This window comes from Seriola aureovittata, chromosome 3 (assembly GCF_021018895.1).
Source record: "Seriola aureovittata isolate HTS-2021-v1 ecotype China chromosome 3, ASM2101889v1, whole genome shotgun sequence".
NCBI lineage: Eukaryota > Metazoa > Chordata > Actinopteri > Carangiformes > Carangidae > Seriola > Seriola aureovittata.
In genome coordinates, this window is record NC_079366.1 from 23855643 (window position 1) to 23872428 (window position 16786).

General features: G+C 40.3%; 1 protein-coding gene across 1 annotated transcript in view; it reads left to right on the forward strand.

Annotated features, from left to right (window-relative positions):
* Positions 1–1417: 1417 nt before the first annotated feature.
* Positions 1418–16786, forward strand: part of mtnr1aa (melatonin receptor 1A a) — a 31864-nt gene continuing 16495 nt past the window's right edge. The window contains exon 1 of the mRNA XM_056367822.1: positions 1418–1674. Coding sequence (XP_056223797.1) covers positions 1491–1674 — 184 coding nt within the window. The 5' untranslated portion in view covers positions 1418–1490. The remainder of the gene's footprint in view (positions 1675–16786) is intronic.

The following is a 16786-nucleotide window of genomic DNA, read 5'->3' on the forward strand; positions in this document are numbered from 1 at the left end:
TTTATGTGTGATGCTTTCTTTTCAGTCCTCTGAAACATACTTAAACAATCACTCTTTGGCGCACTGCTTCATTTCATACAGTCAAAAACTACAGTATGTTAAGGCTACACCGAACAATAATTTTCATTATCAGTTAATTTGGGATCATTTTCTTGATTGTTTCATTGGTTAGTCTTTAAAATGTCAGAAATATGGGAAAGATATTTCATTTCAGTGATATAAAATAAAGAAAAGTGGGGAAATCTCCATATTTAAGAGGCTGAAAACAGCTGTCTTTTGTGATAAATGACTTAAAATATTAATGATTTATTATTCTGCTGATCTATAAACGGTTCAGCTCTATTGTATTTCATAATTAAAAATCCTGTGTTAAAGGGGTGGGGGCTGGGGTCATGACTACTGACTGATTGGCTTCATCTTTGCAAAGCATGATTATTTTTCAGTATCCTTAAATCTGCAGATCAAAATAAAACCATAAAATTAGGTTTTACCTTTTTATTATGACAATCTGTCATGTAATGAGACAGCTCGGGAATAGGCTGCAGAAACTCTGTGTGTGTAGAGGAGGGTTGGGGGGGTTGGGGGGGTTGGGGTGGATTTGACCCATTTATTGTGAACATCATTAACTTACAATGCAAACAATAGCATAATGGCCACTCCAACAATGGAAGCTCACACAAAAATCTTAGTATTTCTGTATATTTTAAGTCTGCACAGTGGGAGGGTCAGTGGTTTCACTGTGGCCAATAATATGGCCTTATGCTATACAGACTAAATGCAGTGTTGAATCGTATGTAAAACACATTTCAACGCCTCAAAATAAAGTTGACAAAGCATAAGTTGTGGATTATAGATAATTTAAAGACAGAATGACCTTCAATCACCAGTTTGTTTTAGCCTATAGGCGACAATAAGACAGTTTCCTAATGTGTTACTGAGTATTGGGGCGTTTTCCTGAAACAGATAAAAAAAACATGAATGATTCTTCAAAAATAATAATGAATGGGGTGAAATAAAGCAAAGCGGGAGACCGTAAAGCCATGAATGAACACGCTTCTGGTAAATGAAAAGAAGTAGGAAGCTTTTCCGAGCAGTAGAACTGCTCTTCCTCCTCTCGGCCACCAAGCGACAGTATTTCTCCCTGGAAATAAAACCCGCTCCTCTCCGAACTGTTTGATCACATGCTGGGAAGGTTTGAAGTTGCGGCTTCATGTCACACATGCGTACCGACAAAGTGAATGGCACACGGGCGCAGAAGTGACACCGAAGCGACCACAGAGAGGAGACTACCAGAGCTGATCCACGGCAGCTGGGCGAAGTCCACGCGGGAGAGAAGAAGTACAAGAAGAAGAGGGAGAAGTGCGCGTGGAGAGGATGAAGATGAAAGCCGCGGGAGGCTTTAGTATCCCATCACCGGCGTCTGTGAAATCCAGGCTTTAGGACGGCACGTTGAATTTGGCTCAGTTGAGAAAGTTCAGTGAGTGTATACAATGGTTATAAATGGGTCTCACCTGAACAGCTCCTCGCCAGACCCCAGTGACACCGTCCTGAACCGCCCGCCGTGGGTTACCACAACTTTGGGCTGCTTCCTCATCTTCACCATCGTTGTTGACATCCTGGGCAACCTCTTGGTCATCTTCTCCGTTTATCGGAACAAGAAGCTCAGGAACGCAGGTGAGTGAAATTCAGGGAAAAGTGTGCGCGTGCGTCCGTGGCGACGGAGCGGCGCGCGCGCGTGATCTGCACTCTGCTGAATTACAAAAAAAAAAACCAAAATAAAAACTCTTCAGCCTAACATTTTTAAAGTGACAACAACCCTGTATGTGCGGGTTCTCAAGGTTAAAACACACTTTTTTGAAGTGTTTCGCGTCTTCAAGCTGACGTCCTCTCTTGCTCAGGCGCTCTGTTATCATCACGGATGAGAATTTTGTTTGTTTTGTCATTTTAACGGTTGTCCATCTTTTCCTGTGAGCTGGTCGTTAAAGCCGAGCCAGCATGAAAATGCTGCTCGCGACACAGTACAACCTCCCATTAAGGTCACTGTTTTTTGTTATCTTGTATCATTTTAATACAACTGCCACATATTTTTATGCTCTTAAATGTATTCTGAGGTTATTGTATAATATATATATATAGGCTTACTGTAAATGGACAGTTCAAATCGACCTCCACTTGCTATAGCCTACTTTTGAAGCGGATATAATTTCACTGACCTACACCAAGTACACGGGCAGCTAAGCACGTTCAGAGAGTAAAAGCGAAGAGAAACACTATAGTAATTATTGACACTGTCTGAAGCCACGGGGAAAGCCCGGCGCGCATCCCAGCGGTGCTTAGACTGATGCCTCCTAGGCTTTTCCACTATCGATGTGACTCCAGTCAGGAGATTTTATTTAATAATGATAATGACAACTGAATTTTTAAATTATTAGCAGGTCGACGATGGAACATTGAGCCACGTGTGTGTTTTTATGCACACCACTTGGACGTGAATGTAATTAAGATAAGGGGTTTGGATTAAATTGTGCGCCCCCCAGTTTGGACAAGATTGACTAAGCAGTGTTTATCTTGCTGAGTGAAGGTGGTAAAACGCTCATGATTTGATATTCAGAGAGGACAGGGCGCTGCTGCGAAAACCCAAGAGGCTTCTGTCGTGCTCAGGTCTGCACACACTAACTGGCAGCTACACTTATAATGGTTGTCATTATTTGGAGGCTGTAGTAGGGTGATTTGCTAAATACACTCCTGACATTACCATTTCACTCACTGCAGAAATGTTAGGGTCAGAATAGATTTCCATCATGTGGATAAGAGAGCGGAGATCCCCTGCGGGGAATACTAAGTGATATCCAGGATGTACAAGGATGTGATTGCCTCTCACTGAGATTCTTGCAAATTGCCATTACTTTATGATAATCAATACATGATAAAGCGCACATGCAACTCTGCCATAGTTACCCTGGATTTGACTATTTTCACAGAGCTGCTGACAACACAGTTTTTGCCTTAGCTGTCTTGAAAAAGAATCTATCTCTGAAACTGAAAACGTGTGATTTCTGTAAGTTATGGTATTGCATGTTAAATTGTGAAGCAAAGTATGAGACAAGAGGAGAGATATATTTAGGAAACTGTATCTTTGAAGTCTTTCCATTAATTATAGTTAATTACATGTAAGGAGGACATAATGCAGCAGCAGCAGGAATTCAATCAAGCATGGAGTTAACTTATATTATCTCCACTTTAATGTTTTATATGGTTGAGCATTTCTAGCTGGGATTACCATTTTTTTATTCACTCCATTGGATATTCAATTTTCTTTTTGCCACACAGAATTCCGACCCGGCATCTATAAGAAAAATGTCTGAGGATCAAAATAAAAACCTCAGCTTAATTGTGTTTTGCAAAACTGTCCATGAATACTGATAAGGCTTACGTAGGCTGATGACATGGTTTTTCAAATTCATGCCTTTTGAAGTGCATTTGCCACTTTCCATTCAAGGTCTGGAGACATGCATGCCTAACTTAAGGCTCTTACAATTTTCTCTTCAATCAGCCATTGGCAAATTGGCAGACATATTGATTGGTGTAAAAACTTTTCCATTCATACTTTCATCACTGTTGGAATGTTTTGATGGCAGGCGGGCCGTTACTGTTCGTTTTACTGGACCTTATCAGGGAATTTGATGCCGCAAATTATTATTTCAAAAGCAGCCACAGAGTTGACTCGGGCGGAGCACCAGTCTAAACCTTCAGGAATAGGTTTTAACTGCCGCGTTTTCCATCCTCAAAGAATTCCTTTTCCTGTTGTCAAATAAATCAAATCTCCTCTGTGGAAAAACAAATGGGCATAAACTTTCTTGGCAAGAACTAAATGTTGTTAGAGACTGCACAGCAGTCCAACAACAAGGTGATGAATTAAATAATGAGGAAGAACTATACTCATTGGAAAAGCTGGCAGGCGTCGTGGTCACATATTGCAGGCAGCAGCAGCAGCAGCACTCCTGTCTCTGCATGGCCTTCATCAGCGCACGAAATGGCCAGTGAGCGAGTGAGCGTGAAGCCAACAACACATGGTGAGCGGTTTGAAGCTGCATGGCTGGATACAGAATGACTTCATTGCCAATAAATCATGTTAAATGTACCTGTTCTGTTGTAGATAAATCAAATTTTAAATCCATGCTGAAGAAAAAAACAAAAGATTGCAATGAGGTAATGTGGTAGCTGACCGCTTTGGCTAGCTGTTGTGCGACATTAGATCATGAAATATTACATGAGGTGGGTTTATGTAGCTTTTATTGACGAAAATAGAGGAGAAAACCAAACCTGTGATTGTTGACATGCCATGCAACATCATTTCTTCGCATAGGTTGTGGTACGAGACTCTTAGCTTCTCCTCCATGTTAGATCCAGAGCTGTTTGTATCTTGTATGTCACAGACGGCCATAAACTGATTTGACGTGTTGTGAAAAGGGGTTAACATTTGAATTTTTAATTTTAATTTTAATTTTTAAGCATCTTGGCAAAGTGGAAAATCTGAGCAGTCCTTGTCCAGTACAGCGACCTGGCTATCTCCAGCAATATTCATTAGAAAATAACGGTATCATCCTCTTTTTCATGAGAACCAAAGGGAGCGAGATGTCTGTAGAATATCTGGAAAGTCTTAATTGTGTCACACCATCCCTGTTTTCTTTGTACATATCATTCTCAAAGCTGAAACTTTCAGGTTCAACAGCACAGGAAGTTTAAACAGTGACTTGCCTACTGTACCAATCACAGGCTGAAGTGACAGACAAAGACGAGCTTTAGCTCATACCTTAGTGTGCTGAGATTCTCTGCTGCAAAATAAACCAAAGCGCTCCACATTGGAGCAGGGCTGTCTGTTTCGGAGTTTATCCTTTTTGGGGTTGCGTGACTTGACTGTGTGTCGGCAGAATGTTATTTGGAATCGTTCAGTACACCTCTAGAGTGTCTGGTACAGTAGTATTGCTCTCAGGGTAATGAAAATATTCAGGCATTAATGCAGAATTAAGCATGTCTCCAGTTAAAATCAATGTTTTAGTTCTCTAAATATCCATTGGCTTTGTTGGGAGATTCTAAACGGAAATTAGCTCCGAACTGTGGAGCTTAATAGAGGAGTTGACTATGAAAAGAAAACAAATCCTCTTCTGTAGATGTTGTACAGTAGATGTTGCTTTCGCAGCGTCCTGTTTTATTTTCATCATGAGGATAGCCATTTGAAAGACTTGTTTTGTGAGAAACTGTAATCCTGTAGACCAGGGTTAATCAGGGCCTCACATAGCTGTATCAAGATTGCACAGCAATGATTAAACCAAAGAGAGTTTCTTGAGTTGAATTTGTTATGCTGGAACAAAGCTAAAAGAAAGAATGTACTCGTGTCCCGTCTCTGACAAGCTGAACGCTGATTTCTATTTAAATTCAAAAGTCAGTTTGAGGTCTCTTTGCTAAGTTGAAAGTAGGTCCCAAGCTGTTTTTTATTAACTTTAATGATACACTTGCATATGACATACCTGGCCTCTCTGTACTATTTTCTCCTAAAAAAAAAAAAAGAAAATCAGGTATCCCCAGTGCAGTTGTCCAACAATATAATTTTCTCAATGCATGCTGTGCCTAGGAACCATCCGCGACACCTGCCGCCTGAATGGCTGCATTTACTGCTCTCTAAAACTGTGTGTTCTCTGCATGGCTAAACACCACTTCAAAAAAACGTAAATTGTAAAATCTAGATGAAGATGAGTTCAGTAACATAGAGAAGCCATGTCTTTGAAAATGTGTAAGGCATTGTCAAGCTACACTGCATAATGTATCCACTGCCAGCAGTGTCAATATCGGGTGGCTGTATCATGTGTTCCCACCTCTGATGACAAGGCTGCCTCTTTGTGAACCCTGCTGTGCCCGCTTTGGCTCACTCTGCTACAGTTTCACTAACAGTGACTGAAGTTGTTTTCTCATATGAACTCCCTTTCATACACAACAGGAGATTGTCTGTGTCTCAGCTACTGAAAACACTCCATTTGGTTTAGGTGAGGGGAGGCCTCTGTGTAGAGCGTGCACTGCAGAAGTCGCAATGTTTTGTTCACGGTTGTCTGACGATTTTGGTGTTATGGCCCTTACTGACAGAATTTCGAATCTCGTCGTCTTCTCCAGTCAAACATTTTCATTGGTGTCTTTGTGTAAGTAACCTTTCTTCTTCTTCTTCTTCTTCTTCTTCTTCATGGTACCTTGTGAATTCCCCAGACAGTGACCTGCTCAATAGGGCATTACATGAACTTTGTACTATGGATCTGGCAGTCTGTTTAATGGTCCCATATTTTACGTATTTGAAGTGTTGATAATCCATAAGGAGATATAGTTGTGGTTTTAAGTAGGCTACCAAAAACCATCACAATGTAGTTTTACAGCTCCTCTCTCAGGCTTCTCTCTGGTGCTCTTGCAACAACAGGTCATTTAGCCTCTGTTCTGATTGGCTGACTGATTTCAAAGTGATTGAATAAAAATATAGCAGGTTCAGGTAAACACTCCAAATCCTGCAAGGTTGGATGGTGGGTCCAGGTGGGGCTGGGCTTGGGGCGTGGCTGAGAGCGGTGACTGCTGTTCCTGACAGCTCATTTTAAGGCTCAGTTTCTGAATACAGGCTGTGTGCATTTCTCTGAGGACTGAGCACTTTGATACTTTCACTGTATTAATATAGAACCTAGACCTGCTTTATATTCAAAAAGACATGGAAATGTCACTAAATACAATATGGGACCTTTAATGTCCAGTCCAACGGATTCGGATGTTTACGCTCTCACATACAGTTCCTCTGAGTAATGTGCAGATAAGTTCAGGGTTGCAGTGTGTGTGCGGAAGCATCATAAGGGACAGGAGCTGTGAATGTATACCAACTATATGGCTAGGAAGTTTAACTGTTGTAGAAAAATAAATTTTGCACACCGTGATCAAGGCAAGTGTGTGTTGTACAACCTGTTGTATTAAACAAAGGACAGTGAACAACATGTGGTATCACATTTTTTGTTAAACTCAAAACTGTGTTTTGTTTGTTATTCCTTGACGTTGATGTTTTCACTGCAGAGTTTGAGAGAGTACACTGAACTCATTGTCATGTTCATGAAACCAGTTTGAGATGACTTTTGCTTTTTGGCATGGTACATTATTAAGCTGGGAGTGATGATCAGATGATCAGTTTACATCAGCAGTAACCTATTACAGGTCTTACACTGTGTAACAAGAGGGAACATTAGACAGGGAGGCTGAATTTGTCTCTACACAGGAGGAGTAGCATGAGCACCATCTTAGCAGAGCAGCAGCCCCCATGCTTTTAAACACATGATACGTTCCGGCACAGTAATGAGTTGTAAGGTGCTGAATCTCACCTACTCATCTAATTAACATTATAGTCAGGTATGTAAAAAGGAAGGAAACAGGCTTGAAACATAAACATATTTTGAGCGTATAGCAAAAAATAAACCACGCTATTACCTGGCCTGTCTTGATAACGTGATTCTGTTCCTTCAGATGCGCATAAGACAGATGACTGAAAAACATGGTTGTAGCCTGTGAATCCCTCATCCAGCATGGGAATGGTGTACTCCAGAGATACTTCCTGCACGTAAATTCATTGATTGGCTATTACAGAGAAATCGGGTTTGGTGGCATGAAATTTTAAGGATTATAACTTTAAATCTGAATTTAAGATGTGCAAGTCTTATGTGGAAGCTTGAAACCTCCCGTGGACAAGGTATTTGAACTTGGAGAAACCATATCAGACACTGTAAAGACAATCCTGCAATGCACCCTTGCCTCGAGACTCCAGGTATGATGTGTTCAGTTAGACGCGATCACAAGAAAAACAAAGTGATCCAATAGTATTTATAAAATAAACAACATTTATTATGAGAACAAAGTATGTTCCCTCATGAAAGCTAGAAAATAAACAATAAAAGTTCTATACGCCTTTAGATGGAATGAAAAAAAGGACAATAACGTGCAGTCAAAACTATGTGAAACCGCTCTACCTGAAAACCTCCAAGGTAAGGAGCGGTAAAGGGGAAACATGGGAAGGAAAAAGGGCATGGAGTTCATATTGTGTGAGTTAAATGCAAAGCACAATTATGTTACCAAATTGAATATCTTACGGGGCAACATAATATTTGCACAAAATCTTGACATGAAAAATGTGGCTTCTACAGGTATTTAGTTTGGGTTCAAGTGGGCCTCAAAGATTAAGTTATTAAAGGGGCCTTCAATAACTGAAAAAGGCCAAAGGTTAGGGAGAATGAGTGTGTGCTAAAGTTGACATAAGAAGAACTACACTCTATCTACTGTATGTTTCTCTTTGCCAAGACATTATCAGATTATATGCCTCATAAAATAAACACAATCTCAGGGCAGTCACATTTTTCCTGCTGTTCCACTTCATTGAAATATTGGTTCTGAATGTGATACCATCCTGAGTATTTATCCCCAGGATCGTTAATATTGAAGAAAAAACAAGAGGTCACACAAACACTGCAGCATTTAATTAAAATCCTTATTTGGTTTTGTGTCGTGCCATCATCCTAGCTGCTCTCTAACATACGTGAAGGCACAGGAGTCGTAGCTGCTCACCGGGTTTGTCAGTTTCCGCGGTGATTGCTGTGACAAGCGTCGGAGCGGCACAGTGTGGTGGAGCAGCTTAATAGTATAAGAACTGAAAGAAAAAAGGGCTCAGTGGGTGAAAAACACGGTCTAATTGGGAACCCACAACAGCCAGGAGGTCATGACTTTGCAATTAATTCATAGTTTGCCCAAGCTGAATAAATGAACATTGAGTGGGAGAGGATAAAGATTTCCTTCTTTTACTCATGAGGCACTTAACTCCCAGCTATAGATTAGTTAATGCCTCTACTGTCAGCCAGGACACGAAAAAAAGGCGCGCCTGCTAGCGTGCCCCAAGGCTGCTCTGCACCTGATAACTTACAGTCAGCATTAACCACTTCTTCCATTGCTTTTCCCTGCAAATCCCGAAACATGTAAGAGACTTTGTACGTTTTCATTAATTATGCTCGGGCTTGCAGATCTACTTTGTACAGATTTCCTGTCAGGGGGCTTTTGTGGCTCTCATAAGGATTAAAACTCAAAACATGAGATCACACATGTATCTAATTAGGTAGCAGATATGTGTGCGGCTGTGGGTCCGCTGCTGGGATTGTGTGCATGATGTTATCGTTGCCAACCTTGTCTGGGTTGTTTGCTGCTGCCTTTTCGCTCTCAGACACAACAAGGGAGAAAGGTTCACAACAGCACATGATAGTGGAGATAAACAGAAGAAGAAGGAGGCAGCAGTTTGGTGCGAGCCTGTCATACAAAGCAGACGCACAGTGAAAGAGACAGCGGCTTATTTCTTTACTCTGAGAATTGCCATTTCATGTCATGTTAGTTTGTTGCTTCCACCATGGGCGACTGGGTTTATCCTTTTTTTTCTTTTTTTTTGTGACATTAATAGTGACAATCATTGGAAAATTGCTCAGCAAAAAGCTGTCTTGTTTTTCTCCATTTGACCTGACTATTCAAGTCTTGGCAGGTGCCATATTGTCCTGCTGGGTTTAGGCCTCTTTCCAGGGTCATCTGAGAAAGAAAAATTGACCCAGCAAGCGCTCATTTGACTCAGCAGCCTCTTTGCACGGTGCCTCAGCTTCTAGACGATTTCGTGATTTTCTAATATTTTGCAGGATTATCTGTACACACAAGCCTGCCTGCAGTAATGCACTCTGTATATATGGTTTGCATCAACTGTATGATGTAGGCTGTGTTTTTCCACATTTCTCCTCTGAAAAGAAACCTCTCTGTTTCTTTGTTTCTGCTCAGTGTTTGGAATTCCCCTCACCAAGTTTTTTATTTATTTATTTTTTTTACTGTGCCTTATCTCAAGTCTATCACCTTCTTTGTGCTTCTCTTCCTCCCAAGTTTACTCACCCTCACGCACGCACACTCGATATATATATTTTCTCTCTTTTCACTTAAATTTGACCTTCTAGGCTTCATATTCCATGACACCCTGTCTGTTTGTATCACTCTGATCCAACACCCCCACCGTTCTCTAAGGATGTTATGTTGTCAGACTGCATACCTGTAGAGGAATTCTGCCAATAGCGCTTTGCATCAAGCCAGTCAGGCAATAAGACGGTTATCGCACAAACCCTGTGGATTCCAGATTATATAATGGCCAAGTGGGCAAAAAATGAGTTATTTTTGATAAGTGTTAAACAATGACCGGCCTGACGTGGTCGAATTTAACAAGAACAGGCGTCTGGCATCTGGTCCGCTTTGTCACGACCCCCTCCCCCAGCTCTCAGTCTGTTTGTGTCCGTATCACACACTCAAAAGGAAAGAGTGTAACTTCAAAAGGAAGACACATAGTTTATAAATACTTACACATACAAGAGAGCATTTTTGCAGCCATTCAAGATTCCATCCCCCCACTCAAGCTATACCCTCCCTCCCCCTTTCCATACTATTTTTAATCATTTACAATATTATACAGTGAAACTTCTTTCTGCTTGATGGGAGCTCGGGATGACGCACATGGGAAGCTTAGGGCAGTGAGATCAAGTAAAACCTAATGCTCATCCAAGGGGAACTATGCATAGCACATGCATACTGTAGAGTGCTTACTGTAGAGCGGTAACTATTTGATTACACACACACACACACACACACACACACACACACACACACAAGGCTGCAAAAGCTCAGAGGTTAGAGATGCTGGCTGGTGATGAGAAGGGTGTTTGAATCCCAGTTTGAGTTGAGTGGAGAGAAGCAGAATGGGGGAGGCAAGAAAACGCTTTCCTCTGCGCTCAAGGTGCCCTTGACTGAAGCACTTAGTCCACCATTTCTACTCAGTGGCAAACAGTGGAAGACTGTGGTTGGACTCAGCAGCTTCCAGCTGTGAACGCGTCAGATTGTATGACTGTTAAAGCGGGACACTGATGAAAAACAGAAAAATATGCAGGCTCAGTCCAGTCCTCCTCAGATGTAATTTAACACACAAACTGACCTCATTATGGTCCAAATTCCTCCTGCGTTATCCCTATTTGTTATTTTATCATTAATAGGTCTAAAGAACAGAGCACGGTTGACTAACAAGCAAAGCGCTCAATCAGAAAGCTTCGTCACTCTTTATGAGCCAATGGGCTGATTCGGTTGAATGGCATGTAATGATGATTATTTTGGCAGACACACGAATGCCATTTGATGTAGCTCTGCGAACACTGCCCCATTCAGCCTTATCAGACCACTGTCTCTGGGTTCAGCACGGTGATTTTTTCACTGAGACTGACGCAGCACTGTCCTGAAAAATAACAATTTGACTAACTAGAAAGCAAAGAAGGGAGGGGCATTGCATGCTAAAAATAATCCTGAGGGTAGAGGGGTGCATGTTGTCTGGGTGAAATTAGTAACATGGTTCAAACCATGCCAAGTCTAAAATAGGAAAACAAGTCTTTTATTTGATAATAGCAACTAATTTTGGAGTATAGGCCTAGAGGTGTCAGAATTTAGGCAGCACTTGTAAAAGCTCTGTCAGACAATGAAAACAGGATGTAAATTTCTCAGGAGATAACAAATGGTAAGATCATGTTTTGTTGTTCAGAGACAGAAAAAGAAGAGTATTCATGAAGACACGGTTGTTCTGCACAGTTCAGTCTGCACAAGACAAGATTCATCCTGAATTTCCTCAGAAATCTGTAAACTATTGCGTTATGTAATAGCTAGAAATGTTCTCATGTCTTCAGATTCACTTTGGAACAGACTGACGATGGGACTTTTAAATCAGTCCACAAACAGTAAAGTACAAGATTTTACTCAATTTGAAGTCAGTAGTTTGTCAGTAAGATTGTTAACAATCTCATTTTCTGTGTTGTGTGTCCAATATTTAATTACTAAAGCTTGTTGTTTGAAATGAAGTCAGCTGAATAGTGAACAGTGCCCCTGATACTGGATACTGGAGTTTAAAACAATCTGGTAATTTCATGGGGCTCTCGTAATGATGATATATTAAAGCTGCTTTAATCTTTTTTTTTTATTAACAGTGGTTCAAATGACTATGTATAATATGGCAGGGGCCACTTGTAGCATCAAATTTAGAGAGAATTATCACCCAACTCTGCACAGTTCCCCTCGGCTCTGTGCAGCGTATTAGCCTCTTTTACCTCATTGTTGTGGGTTTATGGCTCATGATTGTACTGTTTTGGTTAAAAAGATTTAGTGACTAGCTTGTGAACATAGTGGTGCATTTAGCAGTTACAGGGATTGTCCAAAGAGTTGGTGGTGAACAAATCCAGAGCTAAAGAGTGCATTGGACTTATATTTGTCTGGTAGTCAGTAATATCACTCTGTATTTACTGGATGACTAAGTAAGCAAGTGAAAAATAAAATAGGTTAATGCAGGTTTAAAAAAGTGTGTCTAACATGTGTGACCAGCTGATGCTGATCTCAAACATATTTGGCATTTCTGTTCTGCACTTTGCTCTTACTTATCAGCCGACATCTACATCTACTGACAGATGTTTATGTAGATAATGTGAAACTCGTCTGTTATTGTTTCAATACGCCGTATGTATGGGGAAAGGTGGCTGGAAGTGCTTGGCTCTGTGCGCTCAGTCATCCACTTATTTAATACTTATTGTTGTGCAGTGATATGTTGTTATCCAACAGCCAATCCTATCATTAACTCATCCATTTAATTCAATCTAATCGCCAATGAATATTTCCATTATTAGATCTTTATTATGCTGCTAGAGTCCAATTTAGTTTCCCTTTGTCTCTGTTTTGCATCATTTAAGCTCACTTAACTCAATCTCCACTTTATATAACTGGCTCCGTTGTAAAGACGTGGGCTCTTATTGAGGATATATGGAGTGTCAGCGACTCCTGCACTTTGTTTTACCTGCAGAGTTCTGAGAGAGCAGTCAGAGCTTTTCAGCAGCCCTCTTCTAATAAGACGAGTCACAGTTAGCAGTGCAGAGGTGCACACTAATTCTCAAGAGGCAGATTATGACACATTCTTCGTGGCCTGTCACGTTCGTAAAAGTAATTAGTCGAGTCCTAGGCGTCCCTCTAATGAGCAGGAGCTTTGTGTGTGTGATTTCCTCATCGCAGTATGCTTTCCTTTAATGACCCCTAAACATGCTCCCTGTGATTATTGTCTAAATGAGTGTATTTTGTCACACTTTAACAGACATTCACACATCACTTGGGCTCATTCCAGCATTCTTTGGGTGCCGTCCAAAAGCAAAAAGAGAATTATGCAGTAGGAAGTTAGATGTTCATGCTGTTCAGTGCTCAGTGACCTAGTCTTAAGCCTCAGCTTCTCTGAGAATATGAGAGTGAACTCATGTGGCATGTAGTATTATGAAGAAATAATGATATATTTTATGGAAATCATTGCAGTGTGATAAAATGGGAGATGGGAGTAGATATGTATGATATCTTGCTGCTTTGGGACATTTATTAAAAACCTCTTTGCTGACTCTGCTGCCATAGTCGTCCTAATATCTTATAAATTCTAATTTTAACTAGAAGTGCTGTGCGTGATGCAGTGACAGATTGTTTTGCTGTGGTTGCTGTTCACTGACTCAAGTAAAAGTAGCTAAGAAAAGTTTATGGGAAGTTCAGTGGTCACACAAATTAGAACATATCACAGGTCACAATAACAGTAACACTGAATTTCTTTGTGTGAATAAGGGATGATATTTAGTTGACTTGATGGTTGTTTTCTGCCGATCATACTTTGCAGACTGCATCTTTTGTCATCCCAGGAACACCCTCTATATCTGCTCTGAGTATTAATGAGAGGATGGTGTTTTTGTTGATAGTATTGCACAATAACAGCATATTAAATACGAGGTCATTAGGGATGGCATTTAAGAATTTTTCCATTCAGAGCCAGCTGCTCCCAGATTGTTTGATTCTGGACAATTGTTTAGTTCTGATGCTGTCAGCTCCTCTGTTAAGGTTTGAGCATTGCCCAAAATTACATATAATTGTATTAAGTGAAAACAACAGAAACACAGTTCCTGAAATGATAATGTTAGCAAACAACTGCTTTCTTAAAAATTCAGAAGACGCAGAGCAACATTATCATTTTATCTAACTGGAGTCTTGTTTGTGGCTGCTCTATATGTCAATGCTCAACATTCTCTTGTTTTAGCTCTGTTGTTTACTTCAGCTCTTTGCCATACAGTTTAAACACAGGCTCAGGAACCAAAATGATGAGAGAAAACACGGCTAAAATCTGATTAAAGCTGTGCTGATTCACGGTGGGAACCATTTCACATTATACAGTTGTGGTTTGGTTCATTGTCCATATCAGAAATCTCTTAATGGAGCTTTAATGTCAGGAAGTGGGACCTTAGCCATGGCAGAGATAATCAAGATAATAAAGGCTCTGGGTACATTGTACTGTACTGAACACCATGCAGTGTTTCCTATACTAAAAACTTGGCTATACCACTGTTATGCTTTGACATCTGGTGACAATGCATGCCATGAAAATAGATGAGTGCTTTTGCTAGCTAATGGTGAAATATGATGTTGGAGGTACCTGGGTGGCACAAAGTAAAAAAAAAAACAGGTTAAAGGAAAGGATTGATGCGACCGCCAACAACCTCTCAAAGCCAATAGCAGGACCACAGTGCGATTAAAGTGTTTTTCCAAATTTGGAGAAAAATTTAACCTAACATTAGCATTAACATTAAATAGTGTTAATATCGGGGCATACCTGGATTTGATGAAACATGGAACCCACTAGAAGAATAGATAAGGGATCAGAAATGACCAAGTCCTTTCCATGTCCATATGTAATGTAGTTAGCATAGCATGTAGTATATTTATTACAACTTTGCAATATGTTGCAGCTCCTTGCTGTTTGCTGTGGCTGTACTGTACAGCATTTATACTTAACAAACATTGCATCTGCATGTTTTGATTATGAAAGCAATTATTATGAAGCAACTAATGATTAATGATCAATTCATTGTTCAGCCTTTAAAATCTAAAAATAAAGAAAAAATATTCAGGTTTCTTGTTTTTGGTCCCATACCAAACCAGTGATATTCAGTTTACAATGATATAAAATGAAAAAGGAATTTTTTGCTTGAAAATGACTTAAAAGGATTAATTGAGCTGATTCAGCTCTAATCTCATGTACAAAGTCACAGATGAACAACTGAACAATTCTGACAGACAAACAAAAGAATTCAGAAATGCGAACCTGTAAATATTTTTCGACTTGATCAGACAGATTTTACCACCTATCGTATCATCATATTACCCCCTGAGATCATCATATTAGGACTGGAATAGTCAAAGGAGCACAGGGCAAGCTAAGTTAAGTTGGTGTTTTCACAATAATATAAAATTCTCCCCAGTTTCGGGTCAAGGTTATGTTAAAAAAAATCCCCTGCACTAGATTTGATCTAACCAAAGTGGAGACTTCCGTTATATCAAATGGTTACATCAGAACAGATGTTCTCTTAGGATGGGAAAGTTACATGAACTGGTGTGGAGAGATGCATAGCTGGTGATGTACCCACGGGGTTGGGGTGATGATGTTGCCGACGGATGCGAGCAGCTTTCCCCCTGAGGGTGAAAAACGAGAACTGTGCATCAAATTTTGGTGAAAGCAGAGTATGAGAATCTGTCCTCCCCTTCTTTTGTAATTCAATTAAGTTTCAGAAAAAGCAGCAGCAAATGCTGTCAGTTATTTAGTGCGGAGCCTTAAATACAATATCATCAGATCCGAGATGAGTAATTGATCATTCATTCATCATCTGTGTCCATTCATTTCACATGAGCTAAATCATCCTGTCAAGACTGCAAATTACTGTCCTGTGCTGTAATTTCAGACTAAGTTACTGTGTGTGTGTGTGTGTGTGTGTGTGTGTGTGTGTGTGTGTGTGTGTGTGTGTGTGTGTGTGTGTGTGTGTGTGTGTGTGTGTGTGTGTGTGTGTGTGTGTGTGTATGTGTTTGTGTGTGTGTGAGATTCAGATTCAGACTGAGGTCGTTTTTGTAAAGTGAGGTCATTTTGACGGAGCCTCACATCTTCACAGTTGGGGTGGGCCTAATAAAATGAGGGTTGGAAGTGGAATTAGGTTCACTGTGGGTGAACCTTTGAGGGTGAACATATAGAGCTGAGGGTCAAGGGTAAGATTGGGGGCTGAGGAACGAACGCTGTCAGGGCGCTGTGTCTGGGTGTGTCTCGGCATACACGGATCTCAGTTGTGAATGTTTCATTTCTGGGAGGCTAAAATGTGAATTGTGTTGTGTAGTTGTGCTGAAACAATAAGTCAATCGACAGAAAATGTATTAGTATTGATTCAATTATTTATTTATTGTTTGACCTGCATTAGCCTGCTTTTTATTTTTCTATTTTTATTTTTTGGCGATTAAGGGCAACACAAGAAATACTTAACAGCTTCACAAATGCAAGGATTCTCTTATGATTCATATAAAGAACAACTTTGGCGTTCAGACTGTTGATCAGACAAAAGAAGTTCTTTAAGACGTCCCCTGTGGGCCCTACGAACCTTCACTGTTTTCTGACATTGAATAGACTAAACAATTCTTTGTTTTATTGGAAAAATATCGAGGGATTATTTTATATCGGAAATGTTTGTTAGTTGCAGCTCCAGTTATGCTTGCGAGACTGAATTTGGTTTGTTTTCTTATTTCTACAAATCCTTTAGGTTTAACTCCCCCCCCCACAAACAATAACAAACACAAG